The sequence below is a fragment of the Lates calcarifer genome, linkage group LG21 (genome assembly GCF_001640805.2).
Source record: "Lates calcarifer isolate ASB-BC8 linkage group LG21, TLL_Latcal_v3, whole genome shotgun sequence".
Classification (NCBI taxonomy): Eukaryota; Metazoa; Chordata; class Actinopteri; family Centropomidae; genus Lates; species Lates calcarifer.
The window spans coordinates 18,661,551-18,688,547 of record NC_066853.1 but is presented as its reverse complement, the minus strand read 5'-3'; the positions used below and the strand labels follow the sequence as shown (position 1 = coordinate 18,688,547).

The window sequence follows — 26,997 nt, the reverse complement described above, 5'->3', positions numbered from 1 at the left end:
CTAAGCTCTGTGCCTCACAGCACTCTCATGTATAATGTATATTAGCTCTTTAGAATAATGAAGAATATGTGGTATTTAAATTCCTTTAGAAATTTGACACCCACCTGAAAAATGTTGAGATCCTTTGTGCCGGGGCTAAGTTATTGTTATGTGTTGCACTGTAATATAGCTTTACAAACCCTGCGAATGTGTAAAACTGCATTGTAAACCAACAGAATTATGTAACCCCACTGGCACTTGTTTTAATAAAAATTGAATTTAGAGAATTCGTATGAAAAAAAGGACTCAAGGAAGAAAAAAAATCCCACAGTGTACAATCAAGCTTATGCCAGTGGGCTGAAAAATGGATGGACAAAAATATATTCAGTCTCATTATTCACCACTTGAAGAGAGGACATAGTGTAGCTGCTGGGAGAATTCTTCCTTCTTTCCTTCCCTCCTTCAAGCACTGAAAATGAGTCCAATTTGAGGAGCATCTGCTCTGTGGGATCTCTGAGAGTGCGGGCAGTAACAATGGCCCTCTGGAACAAGGCCCTTTCCTTCTCTTAATTGCAGCCACATGTGTGGTGGGAAAGAGCCCCCTGCCTGCACCACTAGCCCTGGAACACGTCCAGAATCGCCCACACAGTCACTGAGTGAGCACAGCCAGTAGCAAACACACTCTAATTGCAAAGAGTGGAGCCCCTGGCTGGAGAGCGGGGGGGTGCGCCAGGACCCTGTGTTCTCGCTGAAGGACAGCTAGTGCTTTCACATTCCAGGACTGGCTCAAAGTGGTTACAGGCCATGCAAAAATGGCCAAATGGGGACACTCTGTATTGCGGATGTAACACATTTTGGCTGAACCCGAGAGCCATCGGCTTGTTGCCAAGACTAATGGATAGATGTAAAATGTCCTTTTCTATCTGGACTGTCAGGAGATACTTCATCGTTTTGGATTAGAAACATTGGTTAACATCTGTCTGCTGCTCAGTGGAGTGCAGAAGTGAATGCCATGTGATAAGTGCACTTCCAGTTCCTCTTATTCCAGTTTTATCTGAGGATAGAGCTAATGTGGCTACCAACCAGACTGTCAGCTCTTTTCGTACACAGCAAAACAGTGCACCATATTGTAGGAGGTCTTTTTAACAGCTGCTTCACATATTTAAACATGTTCTTGGATATAATACATTCAGATAACTTTGAGCAAAATTGTTGCTAGGTTGTTAAAACTGAATCTGACAAACTACAATTTTCTCAGGAGACCTCAGACTGGTCTTCTGCTGACATGGTTGGTGGAGCAAAGGACTGTCAGGGAAACAAGGCAGACATTACTTTGCATCAAAGGGCCATAGCAACAGTATTCCTTGCCCTGAGGGGGAACCAGGGTGTCAGTTTTACTGATTTGAGACAGCCTTGGTAAGGCCTCCATCACAAGAGATGTACTGCGCATTAAGCTGCCAGGCTGCAAGGCTGTAGCATACACAAGGTCAGGGTGCAGATTTATGCTTCCTCCTAAGCAGAATGAACAGCGCAGGACCTATCTAGGGTTTGGGGGAAATGAACCTTTTCATCACATTGATTTCTTAAAGCACCTGGAAAAAGCTTTGTCAGCCGCTGGCATTTGGGTCTGATTGTGACGGATCTGCCCACAATCTGGGCCTCTAGCCTGAATTGGATTCTAGTATGGTTTCCTGGCCATATGCTGTTTGAGTAATAGATAACACTTGTCTTTGGGTTATTCAAACCTTTGTACATCTCATTCTATCAATATGTCATTGACCCACATGCTTTCTATTGCCAGTGGCTGTCTAACAGAAATGCATCGTTCAAGTCCATCTTTTGTTTAACTGAGTTAAGTTGTTTCTCAGCATCTACTTCACACCATCTGAATTAGTATTTCAGCTACTGACATTTAGATTTCATTCTGTTTTGATGGTAATGTGATATTGTTCAGTAGATAAAGTGGGGTGCAGCCTATTGGGTACTTTAAATGTCACTCGAAATTATCAGTGGTCTGTACTGTATTTGGCCAGTGTTTGGTATTTAAAATGATACTCCACATCTATTGAGTATCAGGCAGTTAAAAGGCTTTTTAAAGGTAATTTCAGTGAACAGCAGTTGTTTTCAACTTTATTTCCCGTTAGTTTCCTGTTTTAGTGGATTCCAATGGCAATAAGTCCAAAGATATTTCTAGAACCACCCCTGCAGTATAAACCACTTGTCTGTATGTTCAGTGCGTTCTATCAGTCATAATGTCATTGAAATATGACTAAATATTCTTCTATGAAGCTTCCAGGGAGGCAATGAAGCAACATTTAAGCAGCAGACATATTTTTCCAGAACAATGACAAAATAGGCTCACCATATGGACCCACAGTGGGGAGGTATATTATTTTGCAGTAGTTTCAAAAGTTTTTATCGGCATTTGGATTCCTTTTTTCTGTTGCAAAAACTAATCTTGTAATCATTAAATCTGTTGAAACGGACAAATTTAAGCTGATCAAATTTTTAACTTTTTATGCCAACTGATTTTGAGTGGTATATCGCTTTAACCAAAAGATGTCAGTTTTCCCTTAACAGATCCCTTTTAGGAAACAGTCATACCATTTATCAGTATCTCAGAGGTGTTTGTGTTTCGAGGAGCAGGGGGTTAAGAAGAAGAGGAGAAGTCGATCTTTTTCTCCTCGTCTTTTCTCTGTGCATTGCTGAGATAGAGGGATATGGGCCAAGGGAAGTACAGTATGTCATCTTGTCCAAAGCTTTGATCCTCTCAGCCTGTACTTTCATATCTTTTGAGTTCCTTCACAATGTTTGCTCAGACCCCATCACCTCTCCAATGCATCCATCCACCAAAGCATTTGTTGTTTTCTGCCTGAGCCTCTGGGCATTTTCAAGCTCTGTAGTGAGGATGCTTAACTACAAAGAACATCAGGCAGCTTTGTTTCAGGATGTGGTTTGCTACACTAAGACTATCAAATGTTTGTATTAAGCCCCATAGCACATAATAAGCTGGCTCTCTGATGGCACAGCTTGTTATTAAATTTTAATTCTGGCTTGAAGATTGTTTTTATTTACGCCACACTTTATTCTTGGATAACAAAGAATCTCTAATAAGAAACTTCTTAGGGCCATCAATATCTTTATAGCCAATCTTTTTTTTTTCCTTTTTAGCGTGTGTGTGATTATACGATAATGATCATCAAATGATATTGTGTAATTGCAGCTGAAGAACAGTGTTGTTGATAATGACATATGTCTGTGTAAATCTAATATCCATTTCAGCCAATCTAATTTCATTGTGTATCGCATGTCAGCTGTGTATGTTTATCACTAAAAATCAAATGGGAATGGAGCCAGTGATTAATGATTTTTATAGAGATGGCTTCTTTATATGATAGGGCACCACTTTACATTGGCCACGTTAATTAAATCCTAATACACACCTACTTCTGCTGCATTTTGCCAGATTTGCCTTGGTAGCACAATCCAATAGAGTTCAAATTACCTCAGATGAAAGAGTGTCCAGGGAGAGAGCTGGTCCAGGCCTTAAGGGACTAGGGATTAAGAATGTGTAATTTATTCGATGAAGAGCTCTTTCCTTCATGCCCTCTGTGGTTGGTCGCTTGTAGTAAGTGGTGATACAGTTCGCTTTAAATCATTAATGCCAACGACAGAAATTTGTTAAACACTAACACAATATTATCGTCCCAATATGATACCACTGACGATTAATTATACTGAATTATTGCTCTGCCCTCATCTTCACTATGTTCTTTTCGCTCTCATGTAATTATTTTGTCTTTTTCACTCTGTAACTGTAGGCTAAAAGGTTGTCTTTATGGCTATGGTGAGGTTTTGGTATCAATCTTCCAAGTGAGAAATATCACAGGCAAAGCCAGTTGCTAAGAGTGTTAAAGTGAGTGTAAATCAATACCTGGAATGTAAGTGATTACCTAAATAAATATTGTAATCTAGGACTATAAGTTTTTCTGCTGCCATGCTTCAGTGCATCCCACTGATACCTTCTCTATTCTCACTGACTGTGAATAAGTCTGTCAGCCTGGAATGCAAATGTTAAGAAAGTGTTTCAAACCATAGTATGTGTTTGCTGCATTTGACAACCATTTGAAATAACTGAAAGCACTGTGTGCTTGGCCTTGTTCTGGTAAAGGTCATTTGAATTACACATGGCACTACTACAAGTTAACTGCTGAATTCACCCATTAATGAATTCCCTGACTCTTTTTTTCGGTGCTTTCTGTGATTCTTTGTGTCCTCCTTCCCCATACAGCTCTGAGAGACCACAGAATCGAGCTGGTGCGAGCCTCGTGGCAGGAGCTCACCATCAGAATTAGTGACGTCAGCCTGTCAGATGAGGGCCAGTACACCTGCTCGCTCTTCACCATGCCTGTCAAGACCACCAAGGCCTTTCTCGCTGTTCTGGGTGAGCATGTCCATTTTGGCCCAGTCTCCACAGGCCAATTACTTGTGGCTAATTCGTCATGTTCTGACAGCATGAATACCTGCACATGTTGAATTATAGTCTGTTGCTTTTCTTCACCAGGCACTTGTTACTTTGTAGGAAAAAAACATTTCTGCATTATGTTTTACCCTTTTCCACCAGTATAAAGGATGACAGTTAAGCTTGCAAGCAAGTAGTGTTACTATATTTAATTTTCTGCCAAGCGGGACAGCCACAGAAAAGCCCAGTGCGAATCTTCTCACACCTGTGTAAGACAGACAGGTGTGCTGAGGGATCTGCAGAAATAGACAAAAAATAAAAGTTAGCTCCCACACACTGTCAGCACTTACAGTACATTTATTTAGAGACACATTTCTGTATGATGACCTTTGTCAAGACTCTCACAGCCAGACACAGAAATAGTAGCCACAGTAATCTTAGAGGGGAAATTGCAGGTAATTTATTTTTAACCTAATTTGATAAACCATATTTTTTTAAAGGTATTTTTGCTGGTTGCTTTCATTGTTGTGACTTTTGTTTGCCGTTCCTTTTTGTCTTGCCTTTTTTAAAGCAAAGTTTGGGGGGGGGGAGCAAATAAAAATTTAATATTGTCACAGAGAGGAGAAGAAGACATAGATATCTGAGAGAGAATTCTGTCAGTAAATCATTATTTACTGTCAGAGGATATATCAGGATATATCACTCACTGTGTTGTACATTCAGCCCCACATATACATGTGTTCAGTATATTGTTTCTAATTATAATTCCATGCACCACAGGAGTACCAGGACGACCAGAGATCACAGGATTCACCAAGCCGGCCATGGAGGGGGATGTAATCACCCTGACGTGCACCACATCGGGCAGCAAACCAGCTGCCAACATCCGGTGGTTCCGCAATGACAAGGAAGTCCAGGGTAAGCATGTGGTGTGGGTTTCACAGAGCATTGTATCCTCTGTTGCCACTTGTACCCTATTGGAGACATCATTACTGTCAAGTCATTCAGCTGCTGCATTCCTTTGTGCATATTCATGTATTGTTTCACTGGCTGGGCTTTAGCTGTGCCATGATTCACCTGGCTCACAGCCAGTGTTGCTGCTGTTGTTGGAAGCCGTCCAAATATTGCTGGACTGTGCCGGAGCCGTCCACATTTCACTACCTGACCAAGCCGAAGACATATAGGAGTGCCTCTTATTGATTCTAATTATAAAGTGTACATCAGCAACAAGTTCTGCACAGCACTCTGTTATCACTGTTAGTGGCACTTAAGTAATGATGTACTCAGCTGGCTGATTAATAGAAACACAAATCAATCATGCAATACTAAAGGTGGTTATCAAAAGTGAGAATGTCAAGTCTAGGGCTTACACTTGTTTGTTTTGTCCAATTAACAGTAGAACCCCAAAGATATTCTATTAATAATGAAATGAAACAGACAACAATTTATATTTGCATTTTAGAAGCTGGAACTGGCAAATGTTTGAAGTTTTTTATTGATGAGATTTCTTACAGCTAAATTATCACAGTTTGTTGATTAATTTTATGTTAATCAAATAACTGACTCATCAGTGAACTAACTAATAGTTAAACACCAAGTTTGTCATGTGGAGAATCCATATTTTGGTGGGAAGTCATTTTAAGAATGAGAGCATGCTTAGAGTTTCAGCGAGTCTGTATGTGTCACGCTCAGTTCAAAAGGTATACAATAATTTATCCCACAGTTGAAAATTCTAAACAGACCTCAGTGCTGTTTGCATGTGATGAGTCGATCTTGCTGGGCTTCCCATTCGTTCTTGTCACCGGCGTAACCATCCATCGTACCCCCAGGTGGCTCTAACTGAGTGCTCTATGCTTTTTTCGTGCAGCAGCAATTAGATTATTCACACGAGTCAAGGAGGATACAAGAACGCACGGGAATGCAAACTTAGAAAGGCCACATAACTAGCTTCACCCAGACTGAAAAAAGCACTGACAGAAACAATGCATTAGGCAGCAGATGGTGCAATGTAATGTGTGCTGATCACACTAAACCAGCAGAAGTTTTCTGTGGTTTCACTCAGTGTGCCGCACAAGCTTTCGCTTTCTTGTATGCCTCTTTCCAAACTGTCTGAAGTTCTACACTTTGTATTTTTATAGCTTTTATCATCGTCTTATTTCTGCTTTAAAAAAGCGCAAAAGAAGACAAAAACATTAAAAAATAGGAATGGAATGTTTTTCCTCAATTTGATGGCAGAGGTAAGCTGTGTGGAGCTCTTTAATGTAATGGAGCCTGCTGCTGAGACTCAGTGTGACAGTTGCTCTTTATTGAAGATTTGCACCAGAGAGCTTTTTCTTGGTGGTTCTGTCTGTGTCTGCCCAACATGGCATGATGATTGATGGGAGAGGGGCTGGGATATGAAGTTTTCTTGTTGAAATGACATGCACGTAGATTCCTGAAAGGCCAGTGGAGAGATGGCACACAGCATCACAACCAGTCTTGCTGTCCATCTCAAGAGGCACTGAGATGATCCTTTTTTTTTTTTTTTTTTTTTTTGCGTTATGTCTTGAGGTGTACTTTAAAATATATATTTAAAGCTCAAAACATTATAGTCTTAACATATGAGGACATACACACATAAGCTAAATGCCAAAATGTAATCAAACATAATTCAAGAGGTGACAACATTTTACACACGGCTAAAACCTCCATCTGTGTGTATGTGTGAATTACATATCCTAAAAAATGATCATGTACCCCAAGTCTGCCCCAAACTGGTGTCTTGTATACAAATGTTCTTTTATTAGTTCTACTTGTGTACGGAGGGTTTTATTAAGCCACTTGGGCAAACAGACCTGGTGTGATGCATCTCCAAGTCAAAGAGAGATAAAGAACAAAGCAGAGACTGGAGGGCTTGACTTAAAAACTTCATTTCCATGTCAAAGTGTCAAAGAGGTGGGATGTCAATCAGTGCTCCGGATCCAAGTCTTTTGTAGGTGCTGCTTTAAAGCTTTCTTTAGTGAGAATGTGCTGGGAGCAGCATGTTTTGCCATGGGTTCTCGTGCGGTGGATCATTGCCGCCAGTGTCTGCTGTCAGTCAAATCTATCCCCACTGGGGGACCAGTCTACAAAGCTCCAAGACGACAGCAGGTGTGATAGCAAAAACATGTCATATTTATTTCATGCTCTGATGATTTGTTTTTCAACAATTTATATTAGAAGCACACGGCATTACAAACCTCAAAATGCAACTGTCACCCAGTGTCAAATAATTTGTTTGCAGAGTATAGAGCCATACAAATTACTTGTGTCACTGAATGACAGCTAGGCTTCAAATTGTAATCTATTGAGGAACAAATCCACCCACTCTCACTCTCTTTGCATACATAAAGCGGCCTATATATTTGTATGGGACTGGGCTGGCAGGCAAGAGGAGTCACAGGTAGATTTTCAAAAAAAAAAAAAAAATTTCAAAATATGCAGCAAAATACTGAGCCAAATAAAAGAAGTCAACTAAATGGAACTAGACGCAGGCAATATTAACTTAAAAGAATGTGACCAAACTGACTGAACGGAGACAGACTCACCAACCAAACTGAAGGAAAAAGGGACCATATACTGTATACTAGCCGATCAGACCATTTTGAAACAAAGAGGTAACACAAATACAAACACTACCAACTAATTATGAATACACACAACGTGAAAGATAGTCTGTCAGTATGAATAACTTAGAAACAAACAACAGAGGTATCCAGAAACTAGTATAGTCTGAAGAAATAAACAAATCTCTAAACCCCCTTAAGGCAATCTTAACTATACAAAAACTGTGTGACTATAGTGTGATGATGCAGAAGTTAACTGCATGTGTGTGTGTTTCAAATAGAAAAATAAGCTATTGCCAAACCTACCAAATAAATGACAAGGGAAATATATGAAACAAAAACTACCTGTCATTATTTCTGTTTACTGATGTGGAATGTGGATGTGATGTGCATGAGGTCAAAAGAAACTAAACAAGGAGAAAATGAACCATTAACTGTAAATCACAAAGAAAAGTGAGGTGTGTGAAGAGAAGGAGGAGAGTTATAGACATTTAAATTAGCTATGTCGGTGCAAGTGTGGCCATCACAATATTCCTTTCATAGTGACACAAAGGCACATTCAAATATGCAACTGCTCCAACATGGTGACTCATTTTTTCTATTCAGAGTTAGACAAGATATCAAGACTTTTGAATCTAGCTCATTAATAAATAAATAATTATTGTCATTATTTTGAATGTGTTGAATCTCTGTGCTTGCATCCTGTTCTGTAAGATCAAGTAGGGCAAAGATGAAATATCAACAAACTTTTTATTTTTGGTAATATTTCACCCTCAAGTATACATTTCTTGCTCCCTGCTCTTTGCTGATCGCTCACATCAAGTGTTCCCAACATGTTGACTTTGTTGCAATTTTTAATTGTCAATTGTGACCAGCAATAACTTTCTCCAGTTAGCAGGAAAACACATTAAGACATGTTTACTACCAAAGAATCTGGAAACTAATTGGTGCAGCTGATTCATGTTTGCACTACATGCTTCTCTAATCTAAAGATTTCTAATGATCAGTGTCTCCCATACATAGCATCTACCGTAAGGAGGAGTGGGGGCTTAGTGAATATTTTCATATGCAGATCACTGCATCGTGTCATCAGACAACTTCATGGCTTCCATGTTGTATTTGAAATATGTTTTAATCTTTGTGTCACCATTCACTGATTTTATCCCAACTTTGCTTTAAATAATCAAAGCAGCTTCACTGCCGACATATTGTACATGTACTTGGAATTTATTTTCCAAAGGTCATAGCTCTTACTTAGTTGAAATTTAACCACTGTGCTTTAATTAAATAGCACCGCTCACAATTATTTGCCTAAGCTAACTGCCAAGGGAAACTGTACTTGGAATAGTTTAGACACAATTTGAATAAAAACAATGTTCTAAGGTTTGTGGTTTTGGTTGTATCTTTTTTAACAAATTGTAAGTGCAACCACATTGCAACATAACAGCCCCTTTTAACTTGATGAGTTTCTGCCTTAGTCGTAGAATAATTGGCCAGGGTTCTTTTTTCTCTCACTTTTTATGTGAAAGTGTTGACTCATCATCTGTTGGTTTTTTAGAATTTGTTGGCTGGGGTGCTTTCAATATTGTGGTCTATTTCATTTATTTATACCCTGTTCCTTAGAAGATTACCTTCTTTTACTCCTCTTCTTCAGGTTTGATATTCTCATCCTCTTCAACATCACAATCCAAAATTAGATCAAGTGCCTCATTCATACAGGAGTTCATTGTGGTGTTACCACAGAATGACATGTGAGCAAGAGTGATACAACAATTATGAATCTAACATCTTCTCACCTAACTAATACTCGACTCCCCGGCTCATGATATTTTCTATAGCTCCTTTGCTTTGCCTTTATCTCTAAGTTTTAAGATGGGGGTGAAATATTCTAGAGAATATCAAGGAATTTTACAAACAAGTCGAGCTCAAAATAGCTTCTTTTATTTCACAACTCTATATTATTATAAATTTATACACAAATTTTTTGCCTCAAAATGCGGCAACTAATGCATCTGTAGAAGAATCCAAGACAACCCCTAAGGCAATCAGGTTACAAAAACAGAAAAGCATGACAGGAAAAAAAAAAAGATTTGAGGGAAAACGTCTCTTAACAAAATCCTCTCACAAGGCAAATGACTGAAACAACTTGGTACACTGTTTTACAAGTGTAAACAGACTGAACCAAGCTAGCTCACATTATAACTGTTGGCTTGCTGATAAATTAAGCAGAATTTCTCTCCCTCCATCCTCTCATAATGATGAGGATGCTAAAGAAGTTACATTGGATATTTGGTATCAAAATGAAATGACAATATGTAAACAGCATGACAGATGTAAAAGGTACCTGCAGAGAATTTCCAGCCACCACAATATTACTTTACAGTCAACTCTGCACTTCCATTGGTTGTCAGCAATGCACTCATCAAAATTAAATTAAATCCATTGGATGAGCAATAGTTGAGAAAATTGAAGAACAAACAGACAGACAGACAAACAGAGATTCCTTCATTTATAGTTGAGCCACATTTATTGTCTCAGATGGTGATTTTGAGCTATTTTTAGACACTCACTCCACAGCAAGTCCAACTTTAGTGCAAACTTATATGTTTACCTCTTTTGGAACTTAGTTTTAAAAAGTATAGTTATAGACGGCTATGGAAGACTGAATTTTACAGTATTTATTTCTAAACAAGTATGTGTAACTATATTAAGGCCTATGAAATGGTCCCATTCAGTGAAGTCTCTAAGTACAGACCTCATATTACTATTCCCAGATACACTGGGCATTGATCTTGTGCAGAAAACAGCGCCCCAGCATCATTTGCTATATGTAAAGAGGGATCTGAGATCTAAGTGCAAATCTTTCATAGATATATGTAGCATATATACACCAATCAACCACTGACAGTTGAAGTGAATAACACTGATCATTTCGTTAAAACACAATGTTCTGCTGGGAAACCCAGTTCTGTTCAGAAAACTGTTTAGAAATGTCTTGAGAGCCCAAAATGTTGACCTGGCGTCCAGACTTCCTAGATCCCAATCTGAGTCAGCATCTGTGGGACCTGCCTAATATTGTGTAGGTCCCCCTCCAGCCCCCAAAACACCTCTGATCCATCGGGGCATGGACACAAGACCCCTGAGAGTGACCTGTGGTGTCTGGCACTGGTACATTGGCAGCGAGTCCTTTGGGTCCTGTGGGTTGTGGAGTGGGGCTTCCATGGATCCAGCTTGTTCCGGTGTGCATCCCACAGATCCACCCGTTAGTGTGGATAGACTGTTGTTTATTAGCATGTGAACAAATATACTGTACATACTGAACATAATATAATGAGGCATTGCATTACCTAAGAGCACATTGATTCAGACTGATAGAAAATTATCTACACAGGAACCTAACCACATCATGTCCCTTATGCCTCTTTACCTTCCAACTACCAAACACCAAAATATTAAATGTGCAAGATTGTTCATTAAAGATATCAAGTACCAATGTAAAATTAATGACCCCAACAACCGTTAAATGAGGCAAAAACATTTTTCTTGTGAATATGTGTTTATACTTTAAGAGCATTTAACAGCAAATTAATTGAGAAATTAGGTCTGGAATGAAAGAAAATTAAATTTGAAATTTTTCAAAACACTGTAGACTTTAATTATTGGTCAACAGGCAGCAGAATGCAAACTGTGCCTAGCAGGAGGTTCTGGAGTTAAAACAGGCACAGTTTGAAATTGTTGTAGATTTAAAAAATGGATGTGCTATTAAAGAATGCCTCTGATGCCTCTGATGAAATAAACCAAAGGCTCAAATTGTTATACGCTTATTTCTTCAGGGCTGAAGACAACCTGACCCAGTGAATATAGAGAATATATAATCTTACCAACACTTGTATAACTCTATTACCCTAGACCCTAACTTGGATCTTTTTTTTAAAAAATCAAATCCTGTCACTGAGTCTCCTCCTTGTTTGAACACACACTGAGATGGGGATCCCAGGAGTGTCCCCAGTCACCTGAAAGCAGATATGCTTACTTCTTGGGGTTCTGGTTCAAAGCAGGTGCACCTGGGCACATTCCCATCCTTACGAAAGCTGCCTGTGCATGCTCTCTGGCGATGCTAGCAGCCACCTTGAAACAGAATGACAGCTTCTCTATGGTAGCTCCGATGCTGCAGGCAACTTGACAAATGAGAGGAAAAGCTGGGGAGATTTGGTTTGACGCCACAGAGGCACTTCCTATACCCCTTATGTACTTGAGGGCAAAATGCAAGGTCTTTGACTCTCAAATGCAAGGCCTCTGACTTTCCTGTTTCCTCAAAGGATATATGATGTTTGAAGTATTTTTCTTTTTCAAATATTCTCATTTGAGATGCATTACTCAATAAGAGTGTGATGTCCTGGAGGGCGTTGAAGTTGGATATAATTTTTTTTCTTCCTCCCTCTCTTGTATCTTCTTTGTCTTCTTCTTCTTGCTGTTATTAGTTTTAGTTTTGAGGTTTGATATTTGGTGTGTGTGTCATGCATACAAAAGACACCAGTGATTAATGTGAATCATGACAAAAAAAAAAATCAAACCAGAATGGAGCGCAAGTCCAAAAGTAAAGAAATACAATTACAATACTGTAATCAGATTTTCAAACTGCCTGCTCTTCAATAAATCGCTGATTAGGTAAATCTAATTGTAGCTGACAGTACAAGAAAAATTAAATTAAAGACTAATAAAATTAATTAAATAAAATAAAACTCCCCTTTTTCTAAGGGTTTTATATAAAGTTTGGTTACTGTAAGAGACCAAAATGAAACAACCATTCCAATTCTTGATCATCTGTATGTCACAGTGTATTAGGATATTGTCAACCCGTTTCCTTAAAAACTGATACACTTAGATCATTGCAGTGTGTACAGCAAAATAGCTGTTATTTAATCTGTCCACCTGGAAACTAAGAAGAAGAAAAGTAGTAGTACTGTATTTATAGCAGTCATAGTAGTAAAAGTTCTTCCACTGGATAGTGTAATGAAATATTAATCCCCCTGCACATGACAAAATCAAAGAGATTCAGTGGAGTGGAACAAATGGAACAGATCAGCTCAAAATGATGATGATACGGGTGATCTGGGTTTCATTGCGAAGGGCTTTTAGTTTTTAATAGACCAAGTGATTGAACAATTCATGTGGTGTGTGTATTTGTGAGTGAAGGAGTGGAGTGAGTACACACGTATATATTGATTGACTCGGCTTTACACTGAATTACAGAAAGTCCAGGGAGAGGGGGAGAGAGAGGAGGAGAGGGGAGGATGCAGTGGCAGTGCAGTGCAGTGGGAATATGTAGGGGGTGCGGGGTGTTAGCATCTCCAGCGAAAGTCTTTTGTCAGTTATTACCTTTGTCCTTTTTGCCTTGTTCAGGTGTGGTGGCCTTGTGCAGCCATTTTCAGAGAAAAGTGAAGCTGCCACACAGTGTTGACAGGAAAGCAGCAGAAAACTACAAAGGAATGCCTCCAATTATAAATTAAGAGGCATCTAAATGAAGACGAAATTACATGGCAGGGAAAAAACAAACACTTATCAAGATCTGAAGCTGTGCAAAGGGTGAATGTTTGGGCAGGAAACTAAGACAAAGGAGGGGGAAGAAAGGAAAGGTGAGACTGCAACTATGGAAATCTACCCCACGCTGCCGGGGGGGGGAGTGTGTGCCTGTTTGTGTTGACTGGGATGTTTGAGAGATGGTCCTGGAGGAGCAAACACACCCAACCAACCGAGTCAACACTCATACTGCTCTCCCCTCACTATTCACTCTACTTTGACTTGACTTTCAAAGGCCGAGGATTCTCTCCCTCAAAGGAGACGCAGAGAAAAACAACAACAACACTGTAGCTGCCTATGTCAGAAAAACATCTTGAAAATAAAATTTCATGTTTCTCACGTTTTAGTTAACATACAAGCAGGTTTCTGTTTTTCTCAGCTTCTTTTTCAAGAACAATTTTTTGCATGAAGAGCTTGCACCGAAGCCAGAACTGTTCCCCAGTAATATTAGCAATTCACAAGTACGTTGCACCCACCTTCGTTTTCTAACTCTCTGCAGGCACTAAGGAGGTGAACGCCACAGGAAAATCATTCACAGTGAGGAGTAGCCTCCAGTTCCGGGTGGACAGACGCGATGACGGCGTTGCCTACACCTGCAGCGTGGAGCATGTGTCTCTGTCCAACCCCTACATGACAACTGAGGTCCTGGAGGTTCACTGTGAGTGTAGTCATACACACCCCACAAAGCTGGATTAGGTATAAGATTAGTATTGAGAAGAAATACAAGGATTGAGATTACATTTATGTCTGCAGGTTTAGCTTTGCATTTGTTCAGGATTAGTGTAGGATTAGTTTGCAGGTAAGGGATTAGTACCAAAGCAGAACAGGGATATGGGCTTGAGCGAAGAGTTGCCCAATGGGTAAAGAGCTAACTACTGTTGTACTTTGTCAATGTTAGAGTTAAAGCCTCTAACATGCAGTGCTGTCATAGCATTGGATTTTTTTTGTCTCTTCTTTGCAGATGCTCCCCATCTGGAGATCACACATTCACTGATTATTCCACAGGAAGGGCAATACTTCAAATTGGAGTGTGTTTCCATAGGCAACCCAATGTAAGTTGGCATGTAGTTTCAACTACAATTTGGTGATTATTCTTCATTATAGAATTAAGAATATTTTTGCAGTTTATTTTTGCCATTTCTTAACAGTTAAGAAATCATAAGCAGCAAGATAAAGAGAAATTGTCTAGATTGCTGTCTGTGTTTTCTTTCCTAGACCTGAACCGGTGCTGTGGTCTAAAGATGGGGGAGAACTGCCAGACATTGAACGCATGATTGTGGAGGGCAGGGAACTAACCATCACCACACTAAACAAAACAGACAATGGCACATACCGCTGCGAGGCCAGCAACCACCTGGGGACCGGCAGTGCTGAATATATACTCTTTGTATATGGTGGGTACTTCAGTAGGGGCTGGTGCCGTTATGGATGATCAGTTTTGTTGTTGCTTCACATTCAAGGCTTTGCAGCATGCTGTGTGCTAACTCAAAGATGGTTGGTGTTCATTACAAGGATGCATAGCCAGCGGGGGGTTTGTCAGTCTGGCAGCTTAATCTAAAGGGGCCATATATGTATATAGCTGGTGAATACTATGATGAAACATGTCTGCAAATCAGAAAGCGTATAAATGCGGGTAAATCAAAGACTGCAGTAGGGTAAGATCACAAATTTAAGCATGTGTTTCAAGTGCAAGTGTTTCTGTCTGATAATCTGCCAATCTTAATGACTGTTGGAGACATGTTTAAGGTCCATTTTTAATGCCAACTTTGTATGCCAAGTGGATTGCGGACAGAAAGCTGTTGACTTCAATCCTTTAACAGTTATTCATAAATATTCATTTATGAATATCAGCTGACAGACTCCAGTCATCCGCATCCCTGTGAACGATAAACAGATAATGAATGGATCTTTAAGAATGCATAAATCATAACATTTAAAACATGTTACAAGTATAATTTATCAAATAATTAACAATTTCCCAGAATAATATATATCATTGCGCACTGGTATGTATAAAATTAATAATAATAAATAATAAATAAATTGAAAGACCATACCAGTGTGTTTGCAGAGTTTAGTTCCTTAACTACAAAGCATGTGTACTTAACAGTTAACAGATTTTTGTGTATAGTATTATTATTATTATTATTGTTATCATTATTATTATCATTATTATAGCAAAGTGATCTGTAGTCCTGTATGACACATGTTTGTAGACCATTTCTTTCCACTTCCAAATCTTGACTTGGCAGTGTGCGGGATAACCCAGTTTACCTCACTGTACCGTACATATCAGTACACAGGTTTAGCTTTTTGGACTCTTCCTGTGAGGAAACCGAAAAAAAAAGTGTTAAGGATGCAGAATTTAGCTTCCAAGTACTGTCTGGAGGAGAGATAAGTTAATCCCGAGACAGTGGAGGGGATGAGAGAATAAAGACAGCATGGTGAAGGAAACGGATCATTAAGGCCTCTGCAGCACATGTTTATAATGTTTATCAAATACAGCCGAGTAAAAATACAAAAACAAGGACAGAATATTAAAATTCGACATGGATTTATTTGTTTCCATTTTTGCCAATTAAAAAGTCCCACACGAGAGTGCAGTTTGTTTGGGAGCGACTTATCACAGCTCCAGTGCTGGACTTATTCAAGCTCACAAGCAGTTAGTGGATGCACAGCAGCTTCTTTGTTCGAATTTATAGACAGAGGCTTTTGGGGAGAGAAAGCCCTTCATTGGGAAAAAAAAATGGAGGAAAAGGAGGATGACACATTCGTTCTTTTTAGCTTTTGTTATCTAAGTTCCTTCTTTAAGCATGCTCAATGAACAGGGTAAGGCAGGGATGTCAGCTAGCCCATATCATCCTGTCATATCTGGGTGCCACGTGTGGGTCCATAGCTTCGGTCCTCACATTTCACAGCCAGGAATATTTTTGCATCATTTCAAATTATATATGATTCAAATTTGTTGAATCTGGGTTGTTGGAATGACCTGGCGTGTGCCAAGGAGCTGTTTCTCACTCTTTGTTAGATTAACCGGATTTACTGATAGCCCTCAGCAGCCCTCTAACAGTAAATACAAAGGTCCTGGTTGCTAGGGAAGGATGAAAAATGGAGTCAAGAAGGTAAAAGACGTGCGAGACAGACTCATTTCCACTGATGATGACAGTTATTCTTCAGCACCATCATGTCTGCCTGAATACTTACTGGGTCTCTTTGGATCATCTCAGCCTCTAAGCCTAATTTGCTAATGACAGGAGAGCTGAGAAGCAATAAATGTCATCACTCCGCTGCAATTTATCATCGTCTCTGATTATGCTCCTTGATACACTGTATTAAATAAAGCAAGGAAACACCATATATGATAATTACTCTGTCTGAGACGCTTGAGAGATGGTAACAGATATTAGTTTGGTTAAATACATTTGAGAGATGTCTACATCTGTTTGTGAAGCTGCAGCTACGCTTCTTACATTTTACCCTCATATTTTACTCATTTATCATGCACTTTTACCACAACAAGCATGAGTTTCCCATTATCTGTGTGCAGCATATTTACCACCCAATCATCAGTTGCTTGTAAGTATAACAGATGTAAGAAATATGAGTCCTTCACGTATGACTCATCCTTTCCCCAAAGATATTTCTGAAATCATTTACTCATTCAGAGCTTGAGTCATTTGTGCAACTCTTGTATTTTATCATCTGTGCATTTGTTTTTTACCCCTCTTTTGCCTGTATCCACTGAGGTGAAAGACCAGAATTAACCTGCTGCACCAGCCCCGCACAGTAATTGATTTGTGCTGTTTGATTTTCCTGTAAGTTTTCTCATGTTGAGCCTGCTCCCCACGGATAGGTTTGTTTTTGTTCCCCGTTGTTCCTGTTTTCATTTAGCAGACGTCATCACCTTAGTGCCTCCATCTCCAGCTCCCCTGCCTCCCTCTCTAGCCTCCATTCTTCCAGTCTGCTAATGCCGACATTCCCACATTAGGCATAGGCAGTCACAGCTGCGTTCGCAGGTACGCTTACACCCCTCCACCCCCCCACCCCCTTGCCCTTGCCTCAACGCTCAATGCACTCACAAACACGACACCAAACACACAGTTGATGATTGATGAGCTAACAACCAGACTTTGAGATAGAAAATAGCATTGTTTTTCTGGATGAATTCAATACTCAATTTTTTCTCTTTCCTCTCTGCTTTAGTTTTTTACACACAGCATTCTTATCAGCTTCTGATTAGTGTTATTATTGCTGACAATATTCAGACATGGTAGAGTAAGTTACCACATCAGGTTATTACAGTTTGTAAACCACTGCACAAAATATCATCTTTGCAGAAGCAGAAAATAGAAAACATGAGTGTTTATACTTTGGTTCTTTGGCAGAATGGTTTCCACCATTACAACCACACACACAAGAACACATGCAATTACATTTGAACAAAGTTAACGAAAATCACATGTTCCTTGTGTTTACTTCAGCTCATCTCTCCTAATGGAATTAGTGATGTAGTGTTTGTGTATAATTTTACCATTTTGAGACCCAAGTGGTCTCTGCAGGTAAAATATGCTGAGTGATAGCCATAACAGTTGAAACAAAGCCTTGGTGTTGTGTGAGGCAACACAAAGGTTACTTAGATTTGTGCTTCATTTTGATAATCAACCCTTGTAAACAAACAGAAGGTTTTTTCATATTCAGTTTTTCTCACCAAAACACATAATGTGTATCCTTGAGGTCCGGCAGACATGTTGAATGCATTCCCTTCGTTATGAAATATTTTCAAAGCTGGCTTGGTTTTAATACTTTACATAGTGCGTTGTTTACATCTATTTTTACTAGCTTACAGTCTTACTGATGGCCTTTGGGTTGATTAGCGGAGTAATTTGAAACTGGTAGCTGGACTGTGTGATTGTGCATGTAGATCTTTTTGCTCACGCACAATACAAACAAAACAGATAAATATAAACAAACAAATAAGAAAACTCCACAGGGCACCTTTAAACTGTAGGGACTTGGCTGCTTGTTATAAAAACCGTGCCTTTACTTTTTCGAGCAGCTTTGTCATGGGGCAGTATTTTTATATTTTTATACTTTAGCCTATCCTTCATCATAGACTGCCTGATATATGTTGTTGAATACTCATGTGTAGGTGAATGACATGTTACACAGGATTTCTTGTTCTCAATATTAAATGGGCAGTCCATCCAAAATACAAAAACATATTCTCTCAATTACCTCTGGTGTTGTAGAGATGGTGTTTTTGTTTTATTTTCCCTGGTTTTAGATATTTGTCTGTAAGATCTATGCTTCCACCCTCAATGCAGGTGAATGGAATTTCTGATGCACTAAAAAAACATTACAGTAACAAAACCAACACATTTCTCAGACACCTTTCAACCAAATACCAAAACTATCTGCATGCCACTTGAGGTAAGTGGGAAAATTTGATCATTTGTAGTTTTCTGTGAACTGACCCATTAAAGATGTACATTGCCATGCATGTATTTGGCTCTGACAGCAAGCTTCGCTTTCCGTCACTTTTGCACGCTGTCGAAGTGGGGAAAAAAAAAAAAAAAATCTGAAAAACAGACCATGCTAATTTCTTATGTTTCCTTTGAACCTTGTGGTCACCTTTTATATCACGGTGTTGTTCCCCTCGTCTTCCCTTACTGCTGTCACTGTCTGCAACCATGGCAACAGCCAAAGACTTTCCAGGGCCTACAACAGGTAAATATCCCACTAGATGATCATTGCAAGTCAGATTTACAGTGTGTGATGCTGGATCTGGATCTGGGTCAGGACACATCACGGCCTCCACCCAGCATGAGCCAAACCATCACCATGCATGGATGCTCACTCTGCTGACGCCAGCCGCCTTCTCTCTAGCCGTGTCACAGGCTGCATAAGTTATCACACAATGTGTGTTTGGTTTGGTTTGTCTCAGAACCATCTATTTCATTGTGCAGTCTGAGTGGTGCTGGGCTGAAGATTGTATCTGTGCCAGTGTGTAAATATTTGATTCCAGATCATGTAAGTACAGCAGAAATGGAAAGGAACAACCAAAGTTCTTAGCGGTAACTCTGTCTTTCACATTTCTGACCACAGAGCTCTTGAAAGATATTTCTGTTTCCCATATTTTCTAGGTACATTTATTTTATTATATGTGCATAGCATGTGGTTGGCACCATTTAGTGTGGTATGGTATTTGTGAGATATGATTGAGTCACTGAGGTCAGCGTGTGTGCTGCTAGAATGTAATTCTTCTGTTGTGACTGTGTGTAGTATCTTAAGTGTCATCTTAGTGTTGCAGTTCAAGGTTCAATTTGTTTGCAGCTGTCTTGATTGCAAATGTTGCCTCTCTGTAGTTTGCTTGAGGACTGACACATGAATAGTCAGTGTATTTAAATGTGTACTAAAGCTCAAAAATCTGCTTGGACACATGTAAATACTTGGTCATTTACTCACACTTAAGGTGGAAGCATAAGTAGCAGGTTGTGTTTAGATGACAAGTTCAACTGCAGTGCATCAAGAGCTGTTCAGCTTGTCTCATTCCTGTGAGCTGTGAGTACCAGCCAAGTGTGATATGAAAATTGCTTATGCTCCTTGTTGACAGTGGAACACCTGTACTGATCATTATATCCATCGACATGCAACTAAAATTGAGTTAATTCAACTGTTGTACCAGTTAACAGTTATTGCTTCAAAGCCTGAAGTGCCTGCCTGTGAATTTCTGATAAAACAGTTGTGGTGGTTCTATTCTGCACGTGCATGTTTCACAATTTCATCTTTTTTTTTATTTTTATTTTTTTACTTTTAATGTCCCTCACTTTGGGTTGCTGAAAATGAGGGTTGCATTCCGTTAAAAGAGGACTATAACAAGGTTTGTAGGAACATCCCCGTCGTCATTTCCCAGGGTCACTTTGTAAAACTGAGCACAAGCCATGGCCATTCATCAGCTTGAGATAATGAGAGCACACGAGGTGCGCAGTAAAGACACAGCCACTTAGAGTTTATTACACGACGGACACAAAGGCATGCTCCTGCCTGGGAAACCTTCAGCTCGCTCTCTGCCCGGAGGACGTCTCATCTTAAATAACACTTATTTTTAAAAAAACCTGATCCTCAGCAGAAGAATGTGGCAGCGAGCAAGAAGAAAACACGAAAAGGTGGTGTGTCTGGCAAAAAAAAAAAAAAAAAAACGCAAAAGCATTCTTTGCAGCACATTGCTGTAACTAACACCACATTTTTGAATTGTGTGGAGGTTTGTAGTATGATTACGTCTTTTATATCTCAATTCAGGCACTTCAAAGCAGCTATGTCAGGTTGCTGTAAATATGGCAGAGGCTCATTTGAGGCTCTTGTGCTTTGTTCACAAATGTAAAAGCTGCATCAGATTTTTTTCAGGATAATTGCAGGGGCAAAATATTTTCATTGCTGTTTAGTAAATCTCTACAGCTGCGTGAGACAGCAGCAGAACATCTTGCAGGTGTTAATATTATTTCTCCTCTTTTTCCCTCCATCTCCCTATGTCTTATTTCAGATCCTAATGCTTTAGGACAACATGGACCTGACCACGCTTTAATCGGTGGTGTTGTTGCAGTCGTGGTCTTCATCACTTTGTGTTTGATAATAGTTCTTGGACGATATCTGGCCAGACATAAAGGTAAAATAGGTCAACTGAGCTCCCCTGAATAACAATGTTCTTGCCTGGAGTGAATGTATATGTCTATGTGGATAATTCGCTGTGGCTCTGTATATCTACAGGGACGTATCTAACGCATGAGGCCAAAGGAGCAGAGGACGCCCCCGACGCAGACACGGCTATCATCAATGCTGAGGGAAACCACGTGCATGCAGAGGAAAAGAAAGAGTACTTCATTTAGACTCCTGTCACTCTTTTCCTTCATTTCATGATAACTTTTGACAGCAGACATGCAATTTTAAGCTGCCTCAGCGTCACCACATGATCTGTTTTACTTTACCTATTATTCTTCTGTCTTCTCCAGAGAGCTCATGCTCAGATACGCTTGTTTTCAAAGCATTCGCTGACAATATAGCCTTCTCCTTTTGTAATCAGTGTACCACACGTACAATTGGATTCTGTCCATTTTAGTTTTATGGTGCCTAAATGCTGTATATTTTTCTGCATTTCTTTTATTGCTTGCATTAACTTTTTTCTCTTTTCTGGCTTACTTCACCTGTTATCTGACTTTTTGCAGATTTTTTTAAACTCAGAACAAGAATGTGCTTTGGTTCAACTTAGTCAAGTCTTAGTTTTTCAAACTGTTTTTTGCTTTAAGAACAGAGTATGTTCAATACGTCAATTTATCAACCATTAACATCAGAAGAATCTTTTTAGGGACTGGATGGTCTTGGATGTTGCCTGGAGTTTACCCCACCACAGCCATACTGCACATGTTTAAAAGAAAATCATAAAGCAGACCAGACACTGACAAAACAATATGTAGAAGCACAATCTATGTGATTGTCTCTAGATGAAATCAACTCCCTTTTAGCACTGTCTCTATATTCCTACATTGATTTATTTTCAGTTTTTTTTTACTCATGCTGTTGATTTTTACCAACAGAGAACTAGTCAGAAAATTAAAGCACAAAGTCTGAGGACTAACACAGAGGGAAAACACATCCACTGTTTCTTGTCTCAGGATTCAATATGAGTCTAGATGGAGAGATGGTGTCAGACACATGATGAGGATTTCAGTTCATTGAAAGATTTTAGTTATCGTCATGGATGAGGAATTTGATTTTGGTTGGTGATTTGATGTAAGATCCAAAATGAATGAGTGGAACCTTGTGGGGGTTCATTATTTATGTTGAATTTTATTGAACAACTATGCTCAATGTGTGGATATTGCTGTAAAATACTTTGCTAACGTGAATATTGGTGAAGAATATTGTTGAATCTTGGGATCCCTGACACATTACGATTTGTATATTAGCATATACAGTATTTAAAAGTATTCCAGAAATCTTCTTTTTTTTCCCCCCATTCATCTAACAAGAGGTTGTTTTGCCGTAAGGTATGTAAATAATGTGTAAGTATTCAATTTCAGAAAAAGAAAAAAAAACACTGGTTATAGCTTTTAATTTCAGGTCATATCAGTTCCTGTCACTTTGATGAGATTTTTTTTCACACTTTTGAAGATTTCTTCAAACAGGGATTCTCATGAATGAATTGCTTAAAATGTTAAAAAAAGAAAAGAAAAAAATCTGGTCAAAATATATGTATTTATTATTATTATTGATTGACATTTATTATATAATGCTATATTGATTGATATTATTGCTGTTATTACTAAAGTAGTTGTCTGACATTAACTTTTCCATTTTTTAATTCTGAAACTTATCATAAAAAAACAATACAAGGATCACCGTTATGGCCTTTGAGTTTGCTGCAAACAGTACTAATGACATGTTGAGGCATTGGTGAATCAGACATCCCCTCACTGTATATAGTCACTGTATCAAAGACATTGCCAATGCTCATACATGTTATTTTGTTAGTTCAATATGATGCTATAAATAACTCATTTTGTACAAAGTTTTAATCGCTGTAATTAATTTGCTTTTTATGGGGGATGTGTGAGGTTTTGCTTTTTTCTCAGTATTGGATATTCATTTTTCAACTATGCCACTGTAAAAAAAAAAAAACAAAAGAAAGAAAAAGAGAGACAAAGTGCGGATTAAAATATGAACAACTTGAAAACTGCCATTTTGTTGTGACTAGGTTTGTATTTTAAAATGCTCTTGAATTGCAGCACTGTCACAATATCAGTCCACATATCAGCAGTTACATGAAAGGGAGCTGGACAGTGCAATGACCAAAGCTGCACAGTAATTGTTATTCCATGTAACTGTTGAGTATTACCCAGCCTTTAGTATTAATAATATATGCAAAGTGCCTAACTTGTAGGAGGATTAAAAAACCATGAAGCTCCTCAGGAAGATTGCCCGAGGCTCTAGGCTCCGCTCATGATTTGTGCATTAATACAGGGTGACAAAAGGAAGACTCGACTCTCCCCAAATTCCTCCCCTGTCTCATTGGAGCTGAGTTCGATATGCTTGAAGTGGCTTCATGAAACTACCCACAGATGTCAACACAGCAGGGTGCTGTTGCCCTTGTTTTGACTAACTAGACTGAGGAAGTAGGTTGGGTGAGGAAAACTGAGGGCGAACCACTGTGCGATTTGACATTATGGTCAGAGATGTTGGGATGCAGCTGACTGCTTTAATTGGGAGTGAAATGATAACACTTAAGATGAGACTTTATTGATCCCTGTGGGGAAATCATGGGGAGATCACCAGAAAAAGAAAATAGCAATAGCATCATAGAGGGAAAAATACAAATGGGATACATTTACTGAATAGATAATAAAATAAGCAATACATGAAGAAAATAAAATTAAGCAGTAAAACTGAGAAAAACAATCATGGAGTTAAAAGATGCAGATGTTGTCTTTGTATTGCTGCAAAGCAGAAGAAGGACTGGATCACCAATTAATAGACTGGTGCAGGTATTATTAGCATTCCTGTCTTCTTAATTGCTGCAAATAAGGATTACTGCTGGATATAGATGAGTATTAGTATGCATGAAAATAATGCAGTGTATACAATTTATCAAATAGTAGTGTGATTATGAAAATACCCTGAATATATGAAGGACATATGGGAAAGATCAACATGCAAGTATTCCAAGAACATGATGTGCAAATGTGCATTGTATCCCTATTATCTAAATAAGGCCAAATGTATGTACATGAATTGGAATGGTCTATAGAGTAGTATTATAAATGCTAAACCTTATCAAACGTACATTTGACTGAAGGAACCGTTGATTATATAGTATCTTGCATATTATAGTAATCTGGATACTAAATGAACAATAAACCCTTCCAATTTAGAAAAACAAAAAAGGCACCTTTTATGGTCCATTATCGCTGCTTCAATGACACAGATGAACTTTTGGAAATTTGAGGATGGATATAATAGCCTTGTGCAGATTACTGAGCTCATATTAAATATCTCGACATCCTTAAAGGGAGATCTCGTTCCAGGACACAGAGCCTGAGTCATTATGATCCTCCATTCTTCAGCTCCCATTGACCTTGAGCATAATGTTGCTTCCCAGCAGACTAATGTTGCCATTATCAGCACACTGTCCGGCCAACCATCTGCCTGCTTCGCACAACGCCTCGCTCCCCCTCTCCTCTCGCAGAGTCCATTCCCAATGCTCGCTTCATAATCATTACCACCAAAAGCCCAGCCAGTGCAAATAAACATCAGCTCCCACTATCACACTCCTTTTGCGTTATTAAAAGCTCAGTGCTTCGTTAAGCTATGTAAATTGAGATAGACTTTCTTGAATAATGCCTGGCAGAAAATAATGTTAAGAATCCATCATAATTTAGTAATTGGATATGGTGGGGGGCCAACATTCACGTGCAGTTGTAAATAGTGAGTTGGAAAATGGATTTTCTCTTTACCCTAGAAATGTGAGAACCATACCCTGGGCAACATAACAATCACAGCATGACCTCTGAGGAGGCCTTGTAAGTCTTACTAAACTGAGGAAACTGATCCCCACTGTACCCTGTAGGCAGGGTCCATATCAGTCCTTCAGCTCACAATAAGCTCTTATCATAGCAGAACAGAAATTTCTACCAAAATCCTTAAGGGACGAATTGACATCTTTTTTCTTTCTTTTTTTTTAAAAAAAAAAAACATTATTACACTTAAACATTATAGGTCTATTGCAAAATTCTGATTTTGCAGTGATGAACCGATAGTTGTTGCAGTTGTATTTCCAGTCCTGTACAATTAAATAGTCAGACTGAGTGTGCTACTTCATGAGTATTCTCCTTTTTTCTAGTCTCAACAAGACTCAGATAGAAAAGTAAAGTTTTTTTCAGCAACTTGGACCAGACTGTTGTCAACACAGTCTGCTTTTTCTTTTTCATCCCACAGTTCTGCTGTAGATTAGTGACAACTGGAGGAGCCATGGCTAGACTGTGCATGAAAAGCCCTCCAACCCTGACACAAATTGTGGTCCTTCTTTTGGATTAACAGCACGACGTTTTATGCAGAAACAACAGTAATTCCACTTGTTTTCACTATCCAAGCATGTAAATTGCCTTGTGTAATTCACTGGGCGATTTGCCGAGGAAGTAAAAGGATCAAAGGATTTCAAAGATGGAGTGGGATTGCAAAGCAAATGTAGTATGCTTAACAGAAGTGATGAAGAAATGTTTGTCCTCTGGATCATTTTTTTAATTACAGATTTAACAGGTTATCAGTGACACTGTGAGGTAAGCCAATTCCAGTTCTTCCAAACCATGAGTCAATACTGTATGTACTGATGACAATAATCACAATATTCCCAACTGGAAAAAATCTAAATAACAGTTATTTTATTTTATTTTATTAATATTGTGTCATCTTTCATATTGCCTGCCAGGCGGGACAAATATTTTGGAAGTGTTTACTTGTAATCATTGCTCTGTACCCAAAGATGAGGTGCAAAGAACAGTGGAAGATGAAATTCACAATTTTTCAATATCCTCCTTTTCATTTTCAGAACTTTGTGTTGGGAGCCTGTTATTGTTGGCCTTAGAAGCCCGAGGTTGCATTGTTTGTGTAAATGGTTTTGTCTTTGATTGACAGCTCATTCTAATGGAGAACCGGGTAGAATAATAACGGCATGTTTACAACACTGCTTCTCCCTTGGAAAAGGAGCCATTGCAGAAAAAAATGTCATGATGAGGCCAACTAGCACTGCAGGTGTGCTCCTGGAGCGTGGTGGATTTGTCAAAATACCCACGGGTAGATAAGCTAAATGTATTCTTACTTAAATATCTTCAAAACAACAAATTTTCATGTTTAGCTAGAAAGAGGTGGAGCAGTTGAGTTTCCTGTAGCCCCTTTTGACTTATAGCTACAACATTCATGCCTCATCTGTATCGCTGCTGAATCAGAGGGCTGCAGGATATTATCTTGAGATGTGTTTTGCCTAATCATATTTGATGAGATTAAACAGATCACTCACACTTCCACTTGTGACAGGGCCGAGTGGAAGTTAGAAGGAGTCAAATGATCTGGAACAAAGAACATGAGCTTGTGTATCCCCCTGGATGCATCACCATGCCATTAGTCTAGATGAATGTGTACAGTCAGATACAATTCCCTTGTTTGCTGCATGAGGGCTTCCACTTTGTGAGGCAGCGGCTTCGCTGTTCAAATCAGGCCACATGCAGGCCTGTGGATTGATGACTGAAACAGGGCTACCCACTGTATTTTAAACTCATTCATCCACACTGACTCACATTCTCTGTGGTGCATCTTTAAATAGCCTACCCTGGGATTGTCTGTCTGCCA

The 26,997-nt window shown here is 39.1% G+C and overlaps 1 protein-coding gene across 3 annotated transcripts in view; it reads left to right on the top strand.

Annotated features, from left to right (window-relative positions):
* Positions 1-21,829, top strand: part of cadm2b (cell adhesion molecule 2b) — a 151,473-nt gene extending 129,644 nt beyond the window's left edge. For 2 of the 3 annotated variants that reach the window (XM_051065498.1, XM_051065496.1), the window contains 8 exons: positions 4,271-4,423; positions 5,222-5,359; positions 14,105-14,263; positions 14,567-14,657; positions 14,821-14,999; positions 19,306-19,332; positions 21,146-21,268; positions 21,370-21,829. In XM_051065498.1, the coding sequence (XP_050921455.1) occupies positions 4,271-4,423; positions 5,222-5,359; positions 14,105-14,263; positions 14,567-14,657; positions 14,821-14,999; positions 19,306-19,332; positions 21,146-21,268; positions 21,370-21,488 (989 nt within the window). In that variant the 3' untranslated portion in view covers positions 21,489-21,829. The remainder of the gene's footprint in view (positions 1-4,270; positions 4,424-5,221; positions 5,360-14,104; positions 14,264-14,566; positions 14,658-14,820; positions 15,000-19,305; positions 19,333-21,145; positions 21,269-21,369) is intronic. The other variant, XM_051065497.1, reaches the window with a different exon arrangement.
* Positions 21,830-26,997: the final 5,168 nt, after the last annotated feature.